At 45.0% G+C, this 19,885-nt stretch overlaps 1 protein-coding gene across 1 annotated transcript in view; it reads left to right on the top strand.

Moving 5' to 3' along the window:
- LOC126267932 (discoidin domain-containing receptor 2-like) overlaps nt 1-19,885 on the top strand; it is a 737,095-nt gene that overhangs the window by 519,721 nt on the left and 197,489 nt on the right. Inside the window, exon 9 of the mRNA XM_049973242.1 lies at nt 13,856-14,002. Within this exon, the coding sequence (XP_049829199.1) occupies nt 13,856-14,002 (147 nt within the window). The remainder of the gene's footprint in view (nt 1-13,855; nt 14,003-19,885) is intronic.

The raw sequence follows: 19,885 nt of genomic DNA, 5'->3' as shown, positions 1-19,885 counted from the left end.
TGCCACTCCATTTCACGGATCATGTCTGTGACACTATCATCCCTATTTCGCCATAATACAAAACGAGCTGCCCTTCTTTGTCCTTTTTCGATGTCGTCCGTCAGTCCCACCTGATGCGGATACCACACCGCACAGCAATACTCCAAAATAGGGCGGACAAGCGTAGTGTAAGCAGTCTCTTTAGTAGACCTGTTGAACATTCTAAGTGTTCTGCCAATGAATCGCAGTCTTTGCTTTACCGACAATATTGTCTACGTGATCGTTCCAAAACTGATTTCTTTTAGGACTCATTTAATAAATTCACACTTTTCTTTATTCAGGGTCAATTGCCACTTTTCGCACCATACAGATATCTCATCTAATCCATTTTTCAACTCGTTTTCATCATCTGATGACTTTACAAGACGGTAAATGACAGCATCATCTGCAAAGAATCTAAGAGGGCTACTCAGATTGTCTCCGATGTCGTTAATATAGATCGGGAACAATAGAGGGACTATAACACTTCTTTGGGGAACGCCGGATATTACTTCTGTTTTACTCGATGACTTTCTGTCTATTACTACGAACTGTGACCTTTCTGAGAGCAAATCACGAATCCAGTCCCACAACTAAGGCGATATTCCATAGACACGCAGTTTGGTTAGAAGACGCTTATGAGGAACGGTGTCGAAAGTCTTCTGTAAAGCTAAAAATATGGTATCAATTTGACATCTCCCGTCGATAGCACTTACTACTTAATGAGTATAAAGAGCTAGTTGTGTTTCATAGGAAAGATATTTTCTGAAACCGTGCTGACTATGTGTCAATAAATCGTTTTCTTCGAGGTACCTCATAATGTTCGAATACACGATATGTTCTAAAACCCAACTACAAATCGACGTTAGTGATTCACTTTTTGGGTATTGGTGTGACTTGAGCAATTTTCCAGTCTTTAGGTGGTATATAATTGCTAAATATGGAGCTATTTTACCAGCATACTCTGAGAGGAACCTGATTAGTATACAATCTAGACCGGAGGCCTTGCCTTTATTAAGTGATTTAAGCTGCTTTGTTACACCGAGGATATCTATTTCTGCGTTCCTCATCTTGGCAGTTGTTCTTGATTGGAATTCAGGAATATTTACTTCGTCTTCTTTGGTGAAGAAGTTAATAAAGTTACTGTTATGGATGTAGTATCTGAATGCTACTATTAATTCAGCCTAAGCGTTCACGGTAGCGAAAAAGAGTTTTCCTGTAGCAGAAATGCAGCAACACAACATGGAATTACGAATAACATTTATTATAAGTATGTTATAATGAGATACAGTGATCTTGTCACTGTTCCTGAATGTAATTATGCAGACACACTGTTAATGAAGTAAAAATATTTTGGGTTGTTACGCCGCGCCACATTTCGACGTTTCGGTGTCCTAGAACACCGAAACATCCTGAAGAAGATCCCAGCCGAGAGGTCGAAATGTTGATAATTTATAAGGAAATGTGATTCGGCCTAACAACCTAGAAGATTTTAACTGTAGTGACAACGGCCATGAAAGCCTGCAGACTGTTAATGGTTCTAGTTCTCAGTAAACAGCGACTGCTAGGTCGGAAGGCAGTCTTCAAAGCAGTGTACCGAGCAGGCTGCAGGCAGTGAAGTGAACTGTCTGACGAATGAGTCGAAACTGTCTCGGTGTCCGCGGAGCGCCCATGTTGCGGCGCCTGTCGGCGGGGGGACTTCCAGGTGCACCGGTACAAGTCGGAAGCTGCACGGTCCGCGGCTGGCACCGCTCATTATGGCGGCTGCCCACTCAGTCGGCGGGTGCAAACGACGTGCTGAAGCAAGTGGCACAGGAGGAGGAAGAGGGTCGGGTTCGGGAGCGCCATCTGCAGGCTGCTGCACGGCACTGAGAGACGCTAGGGAGTGCTTTGGCTTATGTGGTGGCGGCGTCTCGCGGTATTTGTTGTGTTCCTCTTGCTTGGTACACAAGAGTTACGTAATAATTTTTTTGTGCTGCTTCACACTAACATCCCCGTGCCACAGAACCGGAGTACGTCGCTAAACGACAAAAAAAAAAATGGCACTTCCCACTGCTACAGTGGTATATCAGGCGGGCGTTAGTTGCCTGCATTTGAAGGGGAGTAACGCTGCAGTAATCCAGCCTGTGTTGGTGGGAGTGTAACGCAGCACTGCTCCAGAATATGTAACAGTTTGTAGGAGGGACCGGCACTTCCACTGCTGTCAAAGGAGTGTGAATTGCGAAAAATGAAGTGTCAGACCATCTTTAGATACGTAACCGGGAACCGCAGCGAAAGTGGACGCCTTGCTAGTCTAGGACCGGCGCTTCACAATGACGCGAAAGGTGGAAAAGTGAAAACTCAGTCGTGCGTCAGTTATCAACATATTGTACGATATTCTGCTGGAGGCAAAGGTCACCACCCGCTGCCTCCCATGACTGCTCACACCCGTTCAAGAAGCCCACCGAACAGAGGCAGCAGCGAAAATTTTCAGCTGTGTCACACAAATCCAGAAAACTTCTCCTGCTGCATAATCACCACGGACGATTGCTAGATGCCTGGCAGAGATGTCGAGACGTGGGAACAAAACAAGCGGAGGACACGTTTTAATTTACCACCGCTGAAAACGCAAACACCCGATCTTCACTGAACCAGTTGATTTTGAGTGTTTTCTTGGGACTACTGCGGTGTGGTGCCAACAGATCGTTTTATTGGCAGGACACTTAGAAAATGTAGCAGACCTACTAAGGAGATTGACTGCACTACGCTTGTACCTGTTCTTGTAGAGTACTGCTGAGTGGTTTGGGATCCTTACCAGGTAGTACTGACGGAGTACAGCGAAAAAGTTAAAAGAAAGGCAGCACGTTTTGTATTATCGCGAAATATGGGAGAGTGTGTCACAGAAATGATACATTATTTGGACTAGACATCATTAAAAGAAAGGCGTTTTTCGTTATGACCGAATCTTCTCACGAAATTTCAATGACTAACTTTCTCCTTCGAATGCGAAAATATTTTGTTGACACCGACCTACATAGGGAGGAATGATCACCACGATAAAATAAGGGAAATCACAGCTTGTACGGAAAGATATAGGCTAGGTGCTCGTTCTTTCCGCGCGCTATACGAGATTGGAATAATAGAGAATTGTGAATGTGGTTCGATGAACCCTCTGCTTGGCACCTAAATGTGATTTGCAGAGTATCGATGTAGATGTAGAAGTGGCGTGCAGACATATCCACAAAGTCATCCATCACTGGGAGTATATTTCGCACTGAAGGCTGGATGTGGAGAAGAGGACTCACTATCACCATGTCTGGTGGTCGGGGTTTCAGGTTCTTCAAGGTGATGATGGAAACTTTGTAACAACCCACGTGTAAGAGTATTGCAGCTGTACCATACAGTCCTACTGTACCACACAGTACCGTCTGTGGTACGGTGCCACCAATAACGATGTGTGGCAACTCGAGGTGTCAACCAGCATTACATTAATCCGTTTCCAACGTTTCCTCGTGTCACTCCCCGTGTAACCCCTGCCTGGATCCCAACTGTTGTCACCTGTCTGTAAGGAAGATCCAGTCGCCTAGTACTGTACTCTTACTGCTCATGCCACACTGTAGTCCGGAGTTCATCTTGTGGCCACTCTTTCTGCAGACACTGCTGTACAACCAAGTGACTGTGCGAGCTTTCGGATTGATTCTCACATGTCCCTCCCACCAATCAATCGACCTTTCTGAATGTCTGAAAGACCCTGATAAGCTGTATTTGTACGTTCGTCAGGCCTGCTGATTTTCAAATTCCTACTGAAAGTTTCCAGTAACGTTACAAAAGTCCAATAGCTATGATGCAGTCACATCATTCTTCATACGCAGGAATAGCTTTTCTACGTATTGAAAATAAAATCGCACTATGATCACATTTCGATCAATATATTCCAAAGGCAAGGAAATGCTGGAGTGTCGGTTTGCCACAGTTCGGTCAGGCTGTCCATTTTGTTGCAAGACTTTCCGTTCAAGTCAGTGTACATCCGGCACATTATTTTCTTATTTTAGTTATAGTTATGGAAAGATTTTAATGGTTTGGTAATTGTGGTTTGAAACGTGCAACTGAAGTTGGTCAGCTGTGGACATAAGCAGAACATCTTGTCCAAATTAATCTCATTCCAACAGCTGGCGTACCTAATTCTTTTATTTATTGAACTAATGATAAGTGTACTGCTAAACTGCTTTTATGTTATAATAAATAAATATGATTGGCATTTATTAACTTCTAAATGTGAATGATAAGTAAAATTCATCACAGGCTAAGTATGGAATGTTTTAGTTCACTGCTGACAATTACTTTATTCATCGTACTTTGATGGATTAAAATAAAGCCATTTCTTAATAAATACTTCACTGTTGATATTAGATATGTAACTTCTCATAAGCATCAGTGATGGCACTGCTCCTGTAGAGGTAGTCAGTGAACAGGATCCCAAAGACAAAAACTAAAACAACTCCTTCACCTTCAAAGTTTGTCGGCCACCGCGTCGGCAATTCCCTCGTGTCTGACGTAGAATGATGCGTCCATGTCTCATCTACGTGGGAGAAACTTGCCGGAATGTTATTTCATGTAAACTGTCCTGGATACTGCTCGTCATGGTACGATTTTCTTAGACTGTTCATCGACCCGACATCCACTGAGAACAAAGCTTTGTCAGAGTGTCAGGTGTTAGTAAGAAATGTGGCAGGTAAGACCTGTCGATATCTTTGAAATCTCATTGAGCCCTCAAGCCACTGAACAGGGCGCTGTGCATTTTTACGACGGTTAAGATAGTTTTACAGGTTTTTGGGCCACCTGAATTCTCATAATGATCGATGGCTGTACCCTGATCGATGGCAGCCCGCTAATTAAATGTTGTAAACTAATAGGAAACATCTCTTAACTTGGCATGTAGCTTGTCTCTTGTAGCCGGTGAGGTTACATTTTATACAGTATACTTTTCCACTGATGCAGATTGGATTTTATCCGTTTTCTGCGAGCATGTTAACAATAGTTTATTCATAATTTCGACATTAAACAGCTAATAAACATCACGGTTGTGAAGAATCTATGCTTGTAGTCTAAATAATTGTGCTGTCTAGATATTATAACATTTTGAATCCATTATTACCACCTTTGGATTGCCCTCAGATCATAAGGAACATCCATACTAATTCATGGAGAGGTACGTTTTGTACCCTCTCTGAACATTAACCACGTCTACTCTATTGGTGTGGTGCGTCCCCGAAGAAGATTGGGGTGGAGTAATCCGCGAAACACCCGTGGACGCGGTAACAGAGCAGCTGTAGTTGTCGATGTGATGTACAACTTCCATATTTTGCCACCAAAATAAATGCGTTCCGTCTTGCTGCAACATCTAACGAGAATTAATTGCGTCGCCAGCCTCACCGTAACATCCCACAAAGGTGTTTCCCTACGTGCAAACCATCAGGTCTTTCAGAATACTCATTTCGCGAAGCACAGTGTTAGTGTTGGCATCGACGAACTGCAGGAATGTCAACGCCGGAAGTTTGACCACAACTAATAGATCCAAACCAGCACAGCTAATAACTCTGAGTGGTGGAACTGGCCTCTTTTGTCCACATACAAGTTTTACCTGAAGCATAAATAAAGATTATTTTCGCTCTAGAACATAGCGACAACACAAAACGTCCTCAAAACATATAGAGGTTGAAAAGAGGTAGAACACGCCAGTGAAATGTGATGCCTTTTGAGTTATTGACTGTGCACCTTCACTCACAGTGATGCTTAAGGCTTGTCTACGTCTCAGCAACAGCTTGAGAAGCTCGAGACTTTCTTGAAACTAGTCCCAGGAAAATCCAGCAGTGGATTCTCCAGTCTTCTCAATTCCCTCGCTGACTCCAGCGAGTTCCATTCGGCACTGTGCGCTACGCTGCATCTCTGTTTTTCCACCACCTGCCAACCTACTGGTTCTTGCAGCTCGCTCACTCGCCCTAATCTACTGCCGTATTCAGCACTCGCCATACACAATCGTGAGCGACACTCTAGCCTAATCCCGACTGCTACAGTTCCAACAAAACTGTCGTACCCCCAACACACACTTCCCGATTTTTTTCTTTTTTATCCATTGAAACTGTCGTAGAACGGAAACGATACGATTCCGAACATGGGTTCCTATTCAAAAAGTTCTGTACTCCCTACCCTCTACATGTCCTAGAAGTTTGTAAAGGGAATTTCCGACCACCCTGTATTACCTTAAATTCCTCTATGTCCATTGGGTCAATTCCTGCCACACCATTATCGATGGCTCGTCTTTCGTGACTCTATCTCTCTCTATGGCTTCAGTTATACAGTAATTTAATTTTATACATTGTTTTCCAGTGTTTCGTCCGCGACTGTTTTACTTTAGTAAAATGAACAACAAACCGCCTTCAGACACAAGTTGTGTTTATTTACTGCACTATGCATTTCGAGCCCTGGAGGCTCATCTTCACGTGCTTTTTAGTGATTTACATCATTTTTTTTAGTTGTTTGCAGTTTAACATTGTACGATGTCTGCTTGTGTTGTGCAGCTGGTATACACAATAGATATTTTTAATTTGGTAGTACATACATAGTCACACACTTTTTCGCACATTCTGCTACTACAATGTGCGAAAAAGTGTGTTACTATGTATGTACTACAAAATTAAAGGTGTGTATTGTGTATACCAGCTGCACAACAGAAGCATACATCATACAATGTTAAACTGCAAACAACTAAAAGAAAAGTAAAAAAACCTGATGTAAATCACTAAAAAGCACCTGAAGATGAGCCTCCAGGGCTCGAAATCCATAGTGCTGCAGTAAATAGACGCAACTTGTGACTGAAGGCGGTTTATTCTTCAATATACTGTAATTGTTTACTGTGCCGGATCCATGATTCTTCTACAGTTTCGTTTATATTGGCAGTTCGCCTTTCGTCGCTCCTATCCAGCGCTTATAGACCGTCTTAACAGTTCGTTGGATTCCGTGAATGAACGGGACGCCGCTTCCCCTAAGTGCCCGATGGTCCTGCGAGCGAGTCACCTGCCCGCTGAATAGGGGACGGGCCACTGCAGCGCAGCGCAGAGCTGTGCCCGAGGTAAAAGCATTAGGGGCGCAGCAGAGAGAGAGGGCGGTGCTCAGCGACCGTGTACGCACTGGCTGCTAGCCAGCCAGCCCACTGTTTTTCAATTCGCCTCCCCCGCTCCGCTCCGCCCCCGACGCCGGCGGGGCAGTTGCCGCCTCACCCCGCCGCCCGCCGCGCACAGAAGCGGCCATTACGATGCAAACAGCGGCGCCGCGGCGCAAATGGGGAGACGCGTCGCGACGCTGCAGGCGCCCCCACGCTCGCCCTCCTCGGCCCGCTGCTCTTTGTGGGAAACACCGCAGCCGCCCCCCTACAACGCATTCCGCCCCCACAGCCGCTGCCCGAGTTTTCTGCAGTTTAGGCACGGAAGCACTGGAGCTGCGTTCCACTACACTCCGTTTAATCAACGTCAGATTGTAACGCTGTCACACGTGCTGCAGGTTTCTTTTCCCTTTCCCGACAGCTTGTTAATGGTCGCAAGAGTAGCGGTCTTTTATTTCCAGTGGCTTGAGTTGCTCGTCGAGAAATATAACAGTTTTGTCTTACGTTCTCGTCCCTGTATGTGCTTACTGTACGGGGTGATGTTTCCCACCGTGTACAAACTCTTGGGACTGATCGATGAGAGGATACGGAACAGAAAAAAGGTCTATTGAACTTACGTCTGGGAATGCATACTTTTCATGCTCGAGAGCATTTATTGGATCACAGATTGTTACACAGACTGTGCTGTACTCTGCAACCAGAGTTACAGCATGTGTTGAAAATGGTTCCCATGTACCTCAGCACATCCTTCTATGAGCTGTAGCATGTTCTGTTTCACACATTCACATCAGCAGGCTGCATCCGAACAGTGTCAAAGGCAGCACGATTACTCTGCTCCAGTGTCTCCACATCTGGAACGGGCTCTGCAAATACTTTAGAGATGGCGCCATAGCCAGAAATCGCACAGACTGAGATCCGGTGATCGAGCAGACCTTGCAACTGAACCCTCTCCATCGACCAGGGAAGACACGATTGAGAAGCGTCCGGACGTTAAAGGCGAAGTTGCCAGACACATAACCTTTAGAATCATCGATGGCACGTCATCCAGCAGGGTATGGAAACTCACGCGCTAGAAACGCCGATAGTGCCGGCCTGTTACGTGACGGCTGGCCGCTGTGGCCGAGTGGCTCTAGGCGCTTCAGTCCAGAACCGCGCTGCTGCTACGGTCGCAGGTTCGAATCCTGCCTCGGACATGTATGTGTGTGATGTCCTTATGTCCATTATGCGACTTAACGTCTGAGGTCATCAGTCTTCTAGAACTTAGAACCAATTAAACCTAACATCCATGCCTGAGGCAAGATTCGAACCTGCGACCGTATCGGTCGCTCGGTTCCAGACTGTAGCGCCTAGAACCGCACGGCCACTCAGGCTGGTTGGCAAGCAGGATTAGATCTACTGGAGAAGTCCTTGGTCGCAGAGCATTGTTTGCAAACAGGACACACTGTGAAAATTGAGGAAAGTAAGCTACCGATGGAGACCTCCAAATTCTGAGATTGCATCGTAAGTGAATTCATTGAAATTAAAATCACGGATACCCTTATTAACAGTGATTCAGGTTGGCGCCTCAGTGAAGCCTGGGAACCTGCCCTCGGTCTGCTTGGATCCTAGAGCAGAGGACGAGAATGGAGAGGTGAAGGTCAGAGCAGTGAGGTGGGCTGAGAAGAGTCTGGCGTGTTGGACGCAACGGCGTCCGGGCCGAGCCCGTCTGCAGTGGGCCACGGGCCGAGCACAGTGGTGTGGAGACTGTAAGGGGCCCCGCTCCAGGTGCCGAATGAAGTCAACTCGTTCTGCTGCACAGACACTGTGCACATCTGACGCGGTGATCCGATCCGAGGACCTTTTCCTTCTGTTCACAATATTCACTGTAGAAACATTTAACTGGATACATCCACTTTATAAACAGTTTAAATTTTACATTATTAACTGAAATTTATGGAGATTCTTCACTACAATATCTTTTGAAGAAACAGTTTTGTATTTGAAACTTTCGAGATTCAGAAACAGACCGAGATTCGAATTCGGGCCATTTGTCTTTCGTCTGCCAGGAAGTTTCATACGAGCACACTCTCAGCTACAGAGAAAAAATTGCATTCTGGAGTTTTGTATCTACGTACAGCAACATGCAATCATAAAACGCTGAATATACTCGTACACTTGCTGCTTGGCGAGCACATCGCTTGAACTGCTTCCTGTGAAATCAGGGAAACGGGACCCACAGAAGCAGGCTGCCACAACTCCAATAAAGTTACGTTACGTTACAAATCAGATTGAGGATTTCTAGGAACTATTTCCTTATGTTATTGCCACTGTACAGCATTTCTGTACGATTAAAGAGCTTTACCATTCGACGCAACAGGGTCCACATGGGGATTTTATGTAGCAGTGGATGGTAAGTAATCGTCGCTATTGCTGTTGCTGATGTGGTGGTGGTGGTGGTGGTGGTGGTCGTGACGAGGATAATGACGCTGTTGCTGTTGCTGCTGTAGATGATGATTATCGTTATCCTACGTAATAGAAAGTGGCGTTCCACCTAGTTTTTTTGGGACACGTTTTATAGAATGAAAAATTTGAACGACATTGATTTTCAGTAGAGACGTTCTCATCTTAACGCCATGAAACAAAGTAATAAAATGAAAATACCAGGTTCCAGTGAGAAAATATCTTTCATCATGGGACGTCAGTATGACTATTGAATGTGCAGTGTATTAAATAAAAGAGATAGTGTGGTGTCTGCGTACTGTAAGACCTTCAGTACATACACCATCAGATTATTTGACTTGTCGCTCTAACGAAGTAGGCGAGTGTCAGCAATATGTCTCGTGGTCTTATCCTGACGTGTTTATCTTTATCTGCCGTTAGGTCAGACAATAGAAATGCCATTTGCATGCTTAGAGTAGCAGATTGACGGTGACCAACTTTAAACAGAACTTGATTAATTTTCACACACATTTATTAAAATAATAACAAGCATAAAAATTACTTAACTTGTTTCTGGATGCTGTTTATAATTGACACTCTGAATTTCCTTTAGTGTAGGTACGTTAATCTTATTCTCACATATATCTCTGATACTTGACAAAAGTGTCTATACATTTATCTTCATGGCTATGTACAGGAATATGGTAATCGTATTAGGCGCAAACTGAAACTTGACTATAGACTGGTACAGACAAATCTAGACTGACTCATCAGAGGTCTGTACCCTCGTTATAACACCTCACGCATTCATGTATCACTGCGCGAGTGTGATCCGCGAGGAGAAAAGGTTCTACGTTAGGAGCAATCTCATTAACTGCGTTACATATTAACACGCGGATCGGCAGAAGCAGAATTTGGTCCGTCTCTATGGCAGCGCCATCTCGTAGTGTGGAGACAGACGAGCGCTGCGCCTGCGCTGTTGTGCTTAGCGGGGCGCGCTCTAGTGGGAACATTGTGTATTCTGCTGACTATGTGGAACTATGTACACAACAGATGGCATAACAGATTCGTTATCTGCACCACCTCACCGCCTAGTTATCACCTTGTATCTTACCTTAACCTTCGGGTTGCGTTACAGATCAGGTATCCTCCAAACAGTCCAGAAACCAAAAATAAAATAAAATAAAATAAAATGCCACTGCTCAAGAGGAATCACGATTCGGGGCTTGTGGTGGTGTCCACGTCGACTGTTGTGGAGGGCTCTGGTTTATTCAGTTCAGTGACATTCTCTACGCTGAATTTCGTTAATTATCGCTATCTGGATTTCTATCACTTTCTTATTTTATGTGATACCGATTATTAACTTTCCGTATTGGTGTTGGGCTTTCAGTTGAGCTATATAGGTCAACTGATGTCTTCTATATCAGTTATAGTTGGTTTGCACTATTAGCATTGTTTTATTCGTTTTTATTTTTTTGGTTTAGGAGTTGGTTCATTGACTTGAAATGTTGCATTGTGTGTGTGTGGTTGTTACAATTTGTATATTTTTAGTATTTTCAAGATTCTGTGGTTTTATTGGGTTTCAGGTCGACCCCAAACAAAAGCTCCTATCTGCCAAGATTGTCCTATACGGTTCAATACTTATTAAGGATTTGTACAAGTCTATAATCGTTGTTTATCTATTCGTAGCATTGGATAGAGTGAGTGTGACGTCATTGACATTTTCAGATCATGTTTGTGTTGAATTTTGGGACTAGGGATGACTCATTGTCTAAAGTCCAACAAGTAGTACAAAAAAAAAAGACTATATGCAATTGAAACATACAAGGTCTTCACAGACGCCAACGACGTAACACGTAACGTCACACTCTACATAATTGTGACCTTACAGTCACACATCGTTAAACGACATTTCCTTGTTGCAGCTATTTCGCAGTTATCTCTTGAGTTGGAGCTGCATGTCTGAGAACATGGTTTGAAACCAGAAGCGTCCCGATAGCGTCTCTTGTCGGCAGATCGACTGTAACTGAACCTCATTAGCTGCAGTGAGCAAGCTTTACGGAGGTCAGGAAGTTTAGAGGACCCGTACAACGACATCATTCCTTCCTTTCTGCTCTGCTTCAGAGGAAGACGCACAGCACCATCTCGCCAGTGTGGGAGAATGACTTGGGTTCACTGTAAAACCTGAGTCAGCCCTTAGTATTGTGTCGCTCTGGATAAAATTCTTGGGGCGTCAAGCTGATATTGCGCCGAGCGAATGCCTACTTCGTATTACATAACTGTGCGTCTTGCATGTAGAAAGAGGGAATTACAAGTGCTGTCTCCTGTTTTTTCACGGATTTAGTAACAGTTGTTGCCCTTCAAATTAGTAATAGCGTGCCCTCCACGCACAGGTTTTGAGAGCACAGAGTTGAGGGTCTTGAACTTGGATTCTGGGTGATCTGTTCAGGGTCGTTAAGGGGAAGCCACCGTTGTGCACTGGTTGGCGCACGCTAGTCGTTTAAGCAAACATACAGCGGGCTTTGGATAAGTAATGCAACACATTTTTCCCGGCCAATTTCGGTTAAAAAGATGCGGAATTTGTTGTGGAATATTCCCGCTTCAGAACCTATGGTTACATGATGTTCCGATATGTGGCGGCATTATACGTAAATTTCAAAATGGCGTCTGTAACAGGGAACGGGGGTGCTTTCCAAGCAGAGAGCTGTCAGTAAGTCTGAAACAAGACCATCGTATCATAGGCGCTTGCAGAATGTCTACAGAGATCTGGCAGTGAACAAAAGCAAGGTGAGTCGTAGAACGATCCGTCTGTCATCATTGCAACAACGTCACACAAACCTGTCCGCTATTCCGTGTACCGGCCGGCCTCACACAGCTGTGTGTTGGAACGTGTCGACACTCTCATTCGAAGTAATCGACGAACGACAGTCAGTCACTTCTCCATTGGTAGTGCTGAGACATTCAACCACCTTTGTTTGTGCCCGCTAGGTTCTTTTCAGTCTTCACTTGGATTACAAGATCTTCCAGCTTGTTCTGATTAGGCGGCATTCCAGAAATAAACATAACCGACTATATTCCGAGTCAGTTCACTTCATTGTGTCGGTGTTATACTCGTGCGCAGAGGACCCTACAAGAACAGCTTTACGTATTATTCCGCCAAAGCAACAACCACCGCATACGCTCCTCTTCAGTTTGTATGGCTTAGGTTCTGCAGCTATTATTTTGTCAGTGCAAGGAGCATTGCATTGCATAGCATTAGTACGAGTTAATTTCTGCTAATGTTCACCGTCAGTGCGCCGAGCATTGGACTCTGTCATCCTGCATTGGCACTTTTGAGTTCTGTTGTCTGACAGCTACAAACATTGTGTATTGCTCAATTTGCAACATTGCACACGCATAAGCAGTTCTGAATATAATGATGCCTTTTTTTGTTTATAGTAACCAATGTTTCTTTATAATTCTTTCCATTTATTTCTACGCACAACGAAACTTCCTGGCAGATTAGAACTGTGCGCCAGATGGAGATGCGAACTCACGACCTTTGCATTTCGCAGGCAAGAGCTTTACCAACAGAGTTGCCTATGCACAACTCACGTCCTCTCCTCACAGCTTTACTTCTGCTAGTACCCCGTCTCCTACCTTCCAGACTTCACAGAAACTCTCCTGAGAAACTTGTTCTGAAAGGTTCACAGGAGAGCTTCTGTAAAGTTTGGAAGGTAGAAGATGAGGTGCTGGCAGACGTAAAAGCTGTGAGGAGTGGCATGAGTAGTGCTTGGATAGCTCTGTCGGTAGAGCACCTGTCCGTGAAAGGCAAAGATCCCGAGTTCTCTGTCTGGCACACAGTTCTAATCTGCCAGGAAGTTTCATATCAGTGCACACTCTCCTGCAGAGTGAAAATTTCATTCTATGCCCAATGTCGATGTAAGTCCAACTGTGCTACTTTGTACTTACTGATCTGTTTATGATCCACGCTAAATTTACAAACAACATTTTTCCGTTTGCCTTCAGAGGATAAGAGGACCCTGGTGTCCTCACCACCTGCAACACAGTTTTCTCTGCTAAACAGAAACAGTTTGTGCTTTTCCTTCCCGTAGCTATTAGAAAGCTACGACTAACACTTGTCCCTTCCAGTCTCGCGAGTGTAAACAGGACAGAATCACCTGACTGTTGCGATTCAAACTGCGCCTCGGCGTGCAGCATGCCTATTACGCCGCTCAGCGGCGCTTTCCCGTCGCGGCCGTGCTCGCGCATACTGAGCGGCGGGTGATGTGGCTGTTCCAGCGGCGCTGCTGCAGAACGTGTCGCAGGAGGCGCTGGAGGAGTTCTTCCTGCAGCAGGACGCCGCGGCGCAGCAGCCGGCGCAGCCTCCGGCGCACACCGCGGGCGCGCCGGGAGACGCCCCGCGCGCGCGCAACGGGGTCGCCACCGGTGCGTAGCGCGCCTGCCAGCCAGCCACTAGCCAGCGCCTAGATCCTGTCTGCTGCTGCACCCTGCTGCTACCGTACTGCTCACAGGGCTGCGTCTCGCCAGGTTACTGTGCAGAGTTTCAATTGACAGTTCAGCCATCGTCAGCAGGGAAGATTCTGCAGAATGCTGAGAAGTCACTTGTGGTGTTCCACAAGGCTGAACCTTCGGTCCACTATTCTTTCCCATACAAGTACACGACCTACCATCTACTAAACAACAAGTAGAATTGGTTCCTTTTAAAGACTATACTAGTGCTGCAGTGAAACCAAACATATAACTATCAACAGAAGAAATGGCAAATACTGTTCTTAAAACTACAATTGAATGGTTTTCAGCAAATGATTTCACTATCGATTTCAAAAGACACAACATATTCGTTCTGCTCTCTTAGAGGTACTACACCAATGATAAGTGTAGCACATGGAGAGAAAATAACTAGGGTGAAAAATTCAAAAAAATGTTTGGTGGGTCATATTGATGCGAATTTAAACAGGAAAGACACACAATTTGGAACCCCTAAAAAATTTCGTTTGCTTGCACTTTCATCGGCAGAAGAATTTGTCTTTTCCTAATGTATAAAGGGTGGTGGGTAGGAATACCAATGCTCATCCATATTTTTAAAAAAACGGTGGAAAGAAATATAAATAGAAAGCACGTGTGCAAATGGTCACTATTCAGCCATGTTCACATATATATCGCTAATATGAATATACACTCCTGGAAATTGAAATAAGAACACGGTGAATTCATTGTCCCAGGAAGGGGAAACTTTATTGACACATTCCTGGGGTCAGATACATCACATGATCACACTGACAGAACCACAGGCACATAGACACAGGCAACAGAGCATGCACAATGTCGGCACTAGTACAGTTATATCCACCTTTCGCAGAAATGCAGGCTGCTATTCTCCCATGGAGACGATCGTAGAGATGCTGGATGTAGTCCTGTGGAACGGCTTGCCATGCCATTTCCACCTGGCGCCTCAGTTGGACCAGCGTTCGTGCTGGACGTGCAGACCGCGTGAGACGACGCTTCATCCAGTCCCAAACATGCTCAATGGGGGACAGATCCGGAGATCTTGCTGGCCAGGGTAGTTGACTTACACCTTCTAGAGCACGTCGGGTGGCACGGGATACATGCGGACGTGCATTGTCCTGTTGGAACAGCAAGTTCCCTTGCCGGTCTAGGAATGGTAGAACGACGGGTTCGATGACGGTTTGGATGTACCGTGCACTATTCAGTGTCCCTCGACGGTCACCAGAGGTGTACGGCCAGTGTAGGAGATCGCTCCCCACACCATGATGCCGGGTGTTGGCCCTGTGTGCCTCGGTCCTGATTGTGGCGCTCACCTGCACGGCGCCAAACACGCATACGACCATCATTGGCACCAAGGCAGAAGCGACTCTCATCGCTGAAGACGACACGTCTCCATTCGTCCCTCCATTCACGCCTCTCGGGACAGCACTGGAGGCGGGCTGCACGATGTTGGGGCGTGAGCGGAAGACGGCCTAACGGTGTGCGGGACCGTAGCCCAGCTTCATGGAGACGGTTGCGAATGGTCCTCGCCGATACTCCAGGAGCAACAGTGTCCCTAATTTGCTGGGAAGTGGCGGTGCGGTCCCCTACGGCACTGCGTAGGATCCTACGGTCTTGGCGTGCATCCGTGCGTCGCTGGGGTCCGGTCCCAGGTCGACGGGCACGTGCACCTTCCGCCGACCACTGGCGACAACATCGATGTACTGTGGAGACCTCACGCCCCACGTGTTGAGCAATTCAGCGGTACGTCCACCCGGCCTCCCGTATGCCCACTATACGCCCTCGCTCAAAGTCCGTCAACTGCACATATGGTTCACGTCCACGCTGTCGCGGCATGCTAACAGTGTTAAAGACTGCGATGGAGCTCCGTATGTCACGGCAAACTGGCTGACACTGACGGCGGCGGTGCACAAATGTTGCGCAGCTAGTGCCATTCGACGGCCAACACCGCGGTTCCTGGTGTGTCCGCTGTGCCGTGCATGTGATCATTGCTTGTACAGCCCTCTCGCAGTGTCCGGAGCAAGTATGGTGGGTCTGACACACCGGTGTCAATGTGTTCTTTTTTCCATTTCCAGGAGTGTAAAATGACTCATTCTACATCATTATGATTAATTGTACAAATGATCCCTGGAACATCATGCCGTTTAACTAACTAACAGAGAACATCTGTAGTCACCGTCTCCCCTTAAGCTATCCTAGGCAGTGATATGTACGAAGTTTCACCCTAGATTTTTCAGAACATTCCTGTAAAAATCAGAAAACTTAGACATTAACCCCACCATCATCATCAAAGCAGTGCCCTCACGCTTTTATGCAACACTTCCAGCGATTTTCCTGTTGTATCAATCAGTTCTGGAAGCCTTATGAATAAATCGTGTTCAAAATTCGTTTTCATTCCGCTTGAATTTTTTCTATGGAGTTAAAATGCCACACCTTGTATTTTAATCTCATTTTCGGGAAGGGAAGAAAAGGAAAAGAGCTAGATCAGAAGAAAAGGGTGGGCGAGGGATAATTGTAACGTTGTTCTTGTTAGGAATTCCCTCACAGTATGTGAGATGAGTGCAGGTACATTGTTATGATGCAGCAAACAGTCTGTGTTCTCCCTTTCACCCGCTTATGCCTAAATATTCACTGAATCTCTTCAAAACATCGCAGCAGAAATTTCCTGTGGGTGGCTACCCACTTGGATGATATTGCTTATGGGCAATTCCGTGAGTGTCATAAAAATAATTTAAAAACGGACGCAAACGGTGTCGACCACAATAATATTTATCTTGATGGTAACCGGTTTCGGTCAGTTTTCGACCATCCTCAGACGCTCATGCCATGATGGTAGGCGGTGGTGGTAAATGGAGCGAGTGTTGTAACTCCACAAACGTCAACTGCGATCTTCGTGAATATGAGTTTTTGAAGATGGTCAAAAAATGACCGAAAACGTTTAACATCAAATTAATATTTTTGCGGTCGAGACTGTTTGCATCCATTTTAACGTAATTTTTCCCAGACAGCTGACCTCCTCGACAAATGTTGTAAAAAATTTCTCATAAAAATTGTTAGCATTAACTTGATGTTTCCGCGAATTTGGCTACTTTCTTGGACCGTGGAACAGATGGTATCTTCCAATGTGAAGATTGCTGTTTAGTTTTAGCCTAATAACTGTACAACCAGGACTCACCGTTTGTTATGACCCTGGACAGGAAATGTGGATAATGTCTAATTGTTGCCTGCAGTGCAGTCCATATCTGAAACCGATGATCTGATTGATCAGCGTTGAAAAGAAGGGGATCTAACTTCGCCACAGATCAAATCATGTTCAGCTCATCAGTTAGAATGTGTGAAAATGTCCCACCACAAACATCACAGCTTAGTAGCCTTCTGTCCTTGTGGCTCACTCCACGCACTTTCTGGTGATCGTTTCCGGAGTTTGAGTGATGACAGTCGGTTCCAGTGTTCATCATCTTCAAAGACTCCCGGACATCTACGGATTGCTTAAACCACTCAGATGTTTTTTCTTGGCTGAAAGCTTGCTCCCAAAAAACCTGCCTTAACATGTGGTGGGCTTAAGGTGCAGATTCGCGGGGCCTATAACAAATCTCAATGGATGTTCTTTGCTGCTTCAAGTAAGCTATTTCGAAAGTCACAGATATAGTAGAACACAGTGTAAGGAAATCTGGAGCAACGTTCACACCGATGCACTCACGATGACAAAATTCGGCACGCTAGGATTGGAAGACTAAAACAGAGGAACCTGGCACCGGAAGGATGTGCTGCCGCTGGGAGCAGTAGCCAAATCCTCGGAAATTGTGGGTAGTACCTCGTAGCCTGCCATTGTGTCTGCCCGTATGGAAGAGATGCCACTGTAGTAAGTGCCAAGACTCGCTCTATGAGGTACGATCCTCGATGTAAAACCAAGTCACTAGGAGTCTGACAAACTTGTTATCTTTTCTGTTGCACCTCCGAACACAAACTCTTTTGATGTTTCACACGCAAGTATTTCACATCCGTTTCGTCCCTGTTGTTGTTGTTGTGGTCTTCAGTCCTGAGACTGGTTTGATGCAGCTCTCCATGCTACTCTATCCTGTGCAAGCTTCTTCATCTCCCAGTACCTACTGCAACCTACATCCTTCTGAATCTGCTTAGTGTACTCATCTCTCGGTCTCCCTCTACGATTTTTACCCTCCACACTGCCCTCCAATGCTAAATTTGTGATCCCTTGATGCCTCAAAACATGTCCTACCAACCGATCCCTTCTTCTAGTCAAGTTGTGCCACAAACTTCTCTTCTCCCCAATCCTATTCAATACCTCCTCATTAGTTACGTGATCTATCCACCTTATCTTCAGTATTCTTCTGTAGCACCACATTTCGAAAGCTTCTATTCTCTTCTTGTCCAAACTAGTTATCGTCCATGTTTCACTTCCATACATGGCTACACTCCAAACAAATATTTTCAGAAATGACTTCCTGACACTTAAATCTATATTCGATGTTAACAAATTTCTCTTCTTCAGAAACGCTTTCCTTGCCATTGCCAGTCCACATTTTATATCCTCTCTACTTCGACCATCATCAGTTATTTTGCTCCCCAAATAGCAAAACTCCTTTACTACTTTAAGTGTCTCATTTCCTAATCTAATTCCCTCAGCATCACCCGATTTAATTGGACTACATTCCATTATCCTCGTTTTGCTTTTGTTAATGTTCATCTTATATCCTCCTTTCAAGACACTGTCCATTCCGTTCAACTGCTCTTCCAAGTCCTTTGCCGTCTGTGACAGAATTAGAATGTCATCGGCGAACCTCAAAGTTTTTACTTCGTCTCCATGAATTTTAATACCTACTCCAAATTTTTTTTTGTTTCCTTTACTGCTTGCTCAATATACAGATTGAATAACATCGGGGAGAGGCTACAACCCTGTCTCACTCCTTTCCCAACCACTGCTTCCCTTTCATGCCCCTCGACTCTTATGACTGCCATCTGGTTTCTGTACAAATTGTAAATAGCCTTTCGCTCCCTGTATTTTACCCCTGACACCTTTAGAATTTGAAAAAGAGTATTCCAGTCAACATTGTCAAAAGCTTTCTCTAAGTCTACAAATGCTAGAAACGTAGGTTTGCCTTTTCTTAATCTTTCTTCTAAGATAAGTCGTAAGGTCAGTATTGCCTCACGTGTTCCAACATTTCGACGGAATCCAAACTGATCCTCCCCGAGGTCCGCATCTATCAGTTTTTCCATTCGTCTGTAAAGAATTCGCGTTAGTATTTTGCAGCTGTGTCTTCCCTAGGAAGACTTTTACTGAAATCAAAAGCCAGAGAATTTGATTCTTCGTAAATCTAGACACGGACTGGGAGAAAAATTCCCACGTTTACGGCCTTCGCCAAGCACTGTGTGTCTTACTATATGTAAAAACAGTTGACCTTTCCTTTGGACCAACTGCCGGCATCGGTGAAACGGCGTATAAAATTATTATTCCTATGTACGCATCAGATAACTATCTGGCTAATGCATAAAATACTTCATGATTTTTAGAGGAAACTGTAATAGGGAACAGTGTCCCCATGGGCTTTACTCACATCCACTTGAAAATAGTTAACATGATTTTAAAACGGGATCTCTCACTGCAATGAGACATCCGTAATCACTTTTCTTGCCACACTGATCACGAGAATTTGTGAAATTTGTGAAATTCCGTGACCGGCTCTATGAATATTTGTAGTTTCATCTTCAATGCTACTTATATTACGTTTCGCAGTAGTACTATGTATGTTAATTTCCTGTCAGAATGAAACTCTGTGCGGCACT

Source organism: Schistocerca gregaria, chromosome 4, assembly GCF_023897955.1.
Source record: "Schistocerca gregaria isolate iqSchGreg1 chromosome 4, iqSchGreg1.2, whole genome shotgun sequence".
Taxonomy (NCBI): Eukaryota; Metazoa; Arthropoda; class Insecta; order Orthoptera; family Acrididae; genus Schistocerca; species Schistocerca gregaria.
This window is presented reverse-complemented; position numbering and strand designations above follow the sequence as displayed.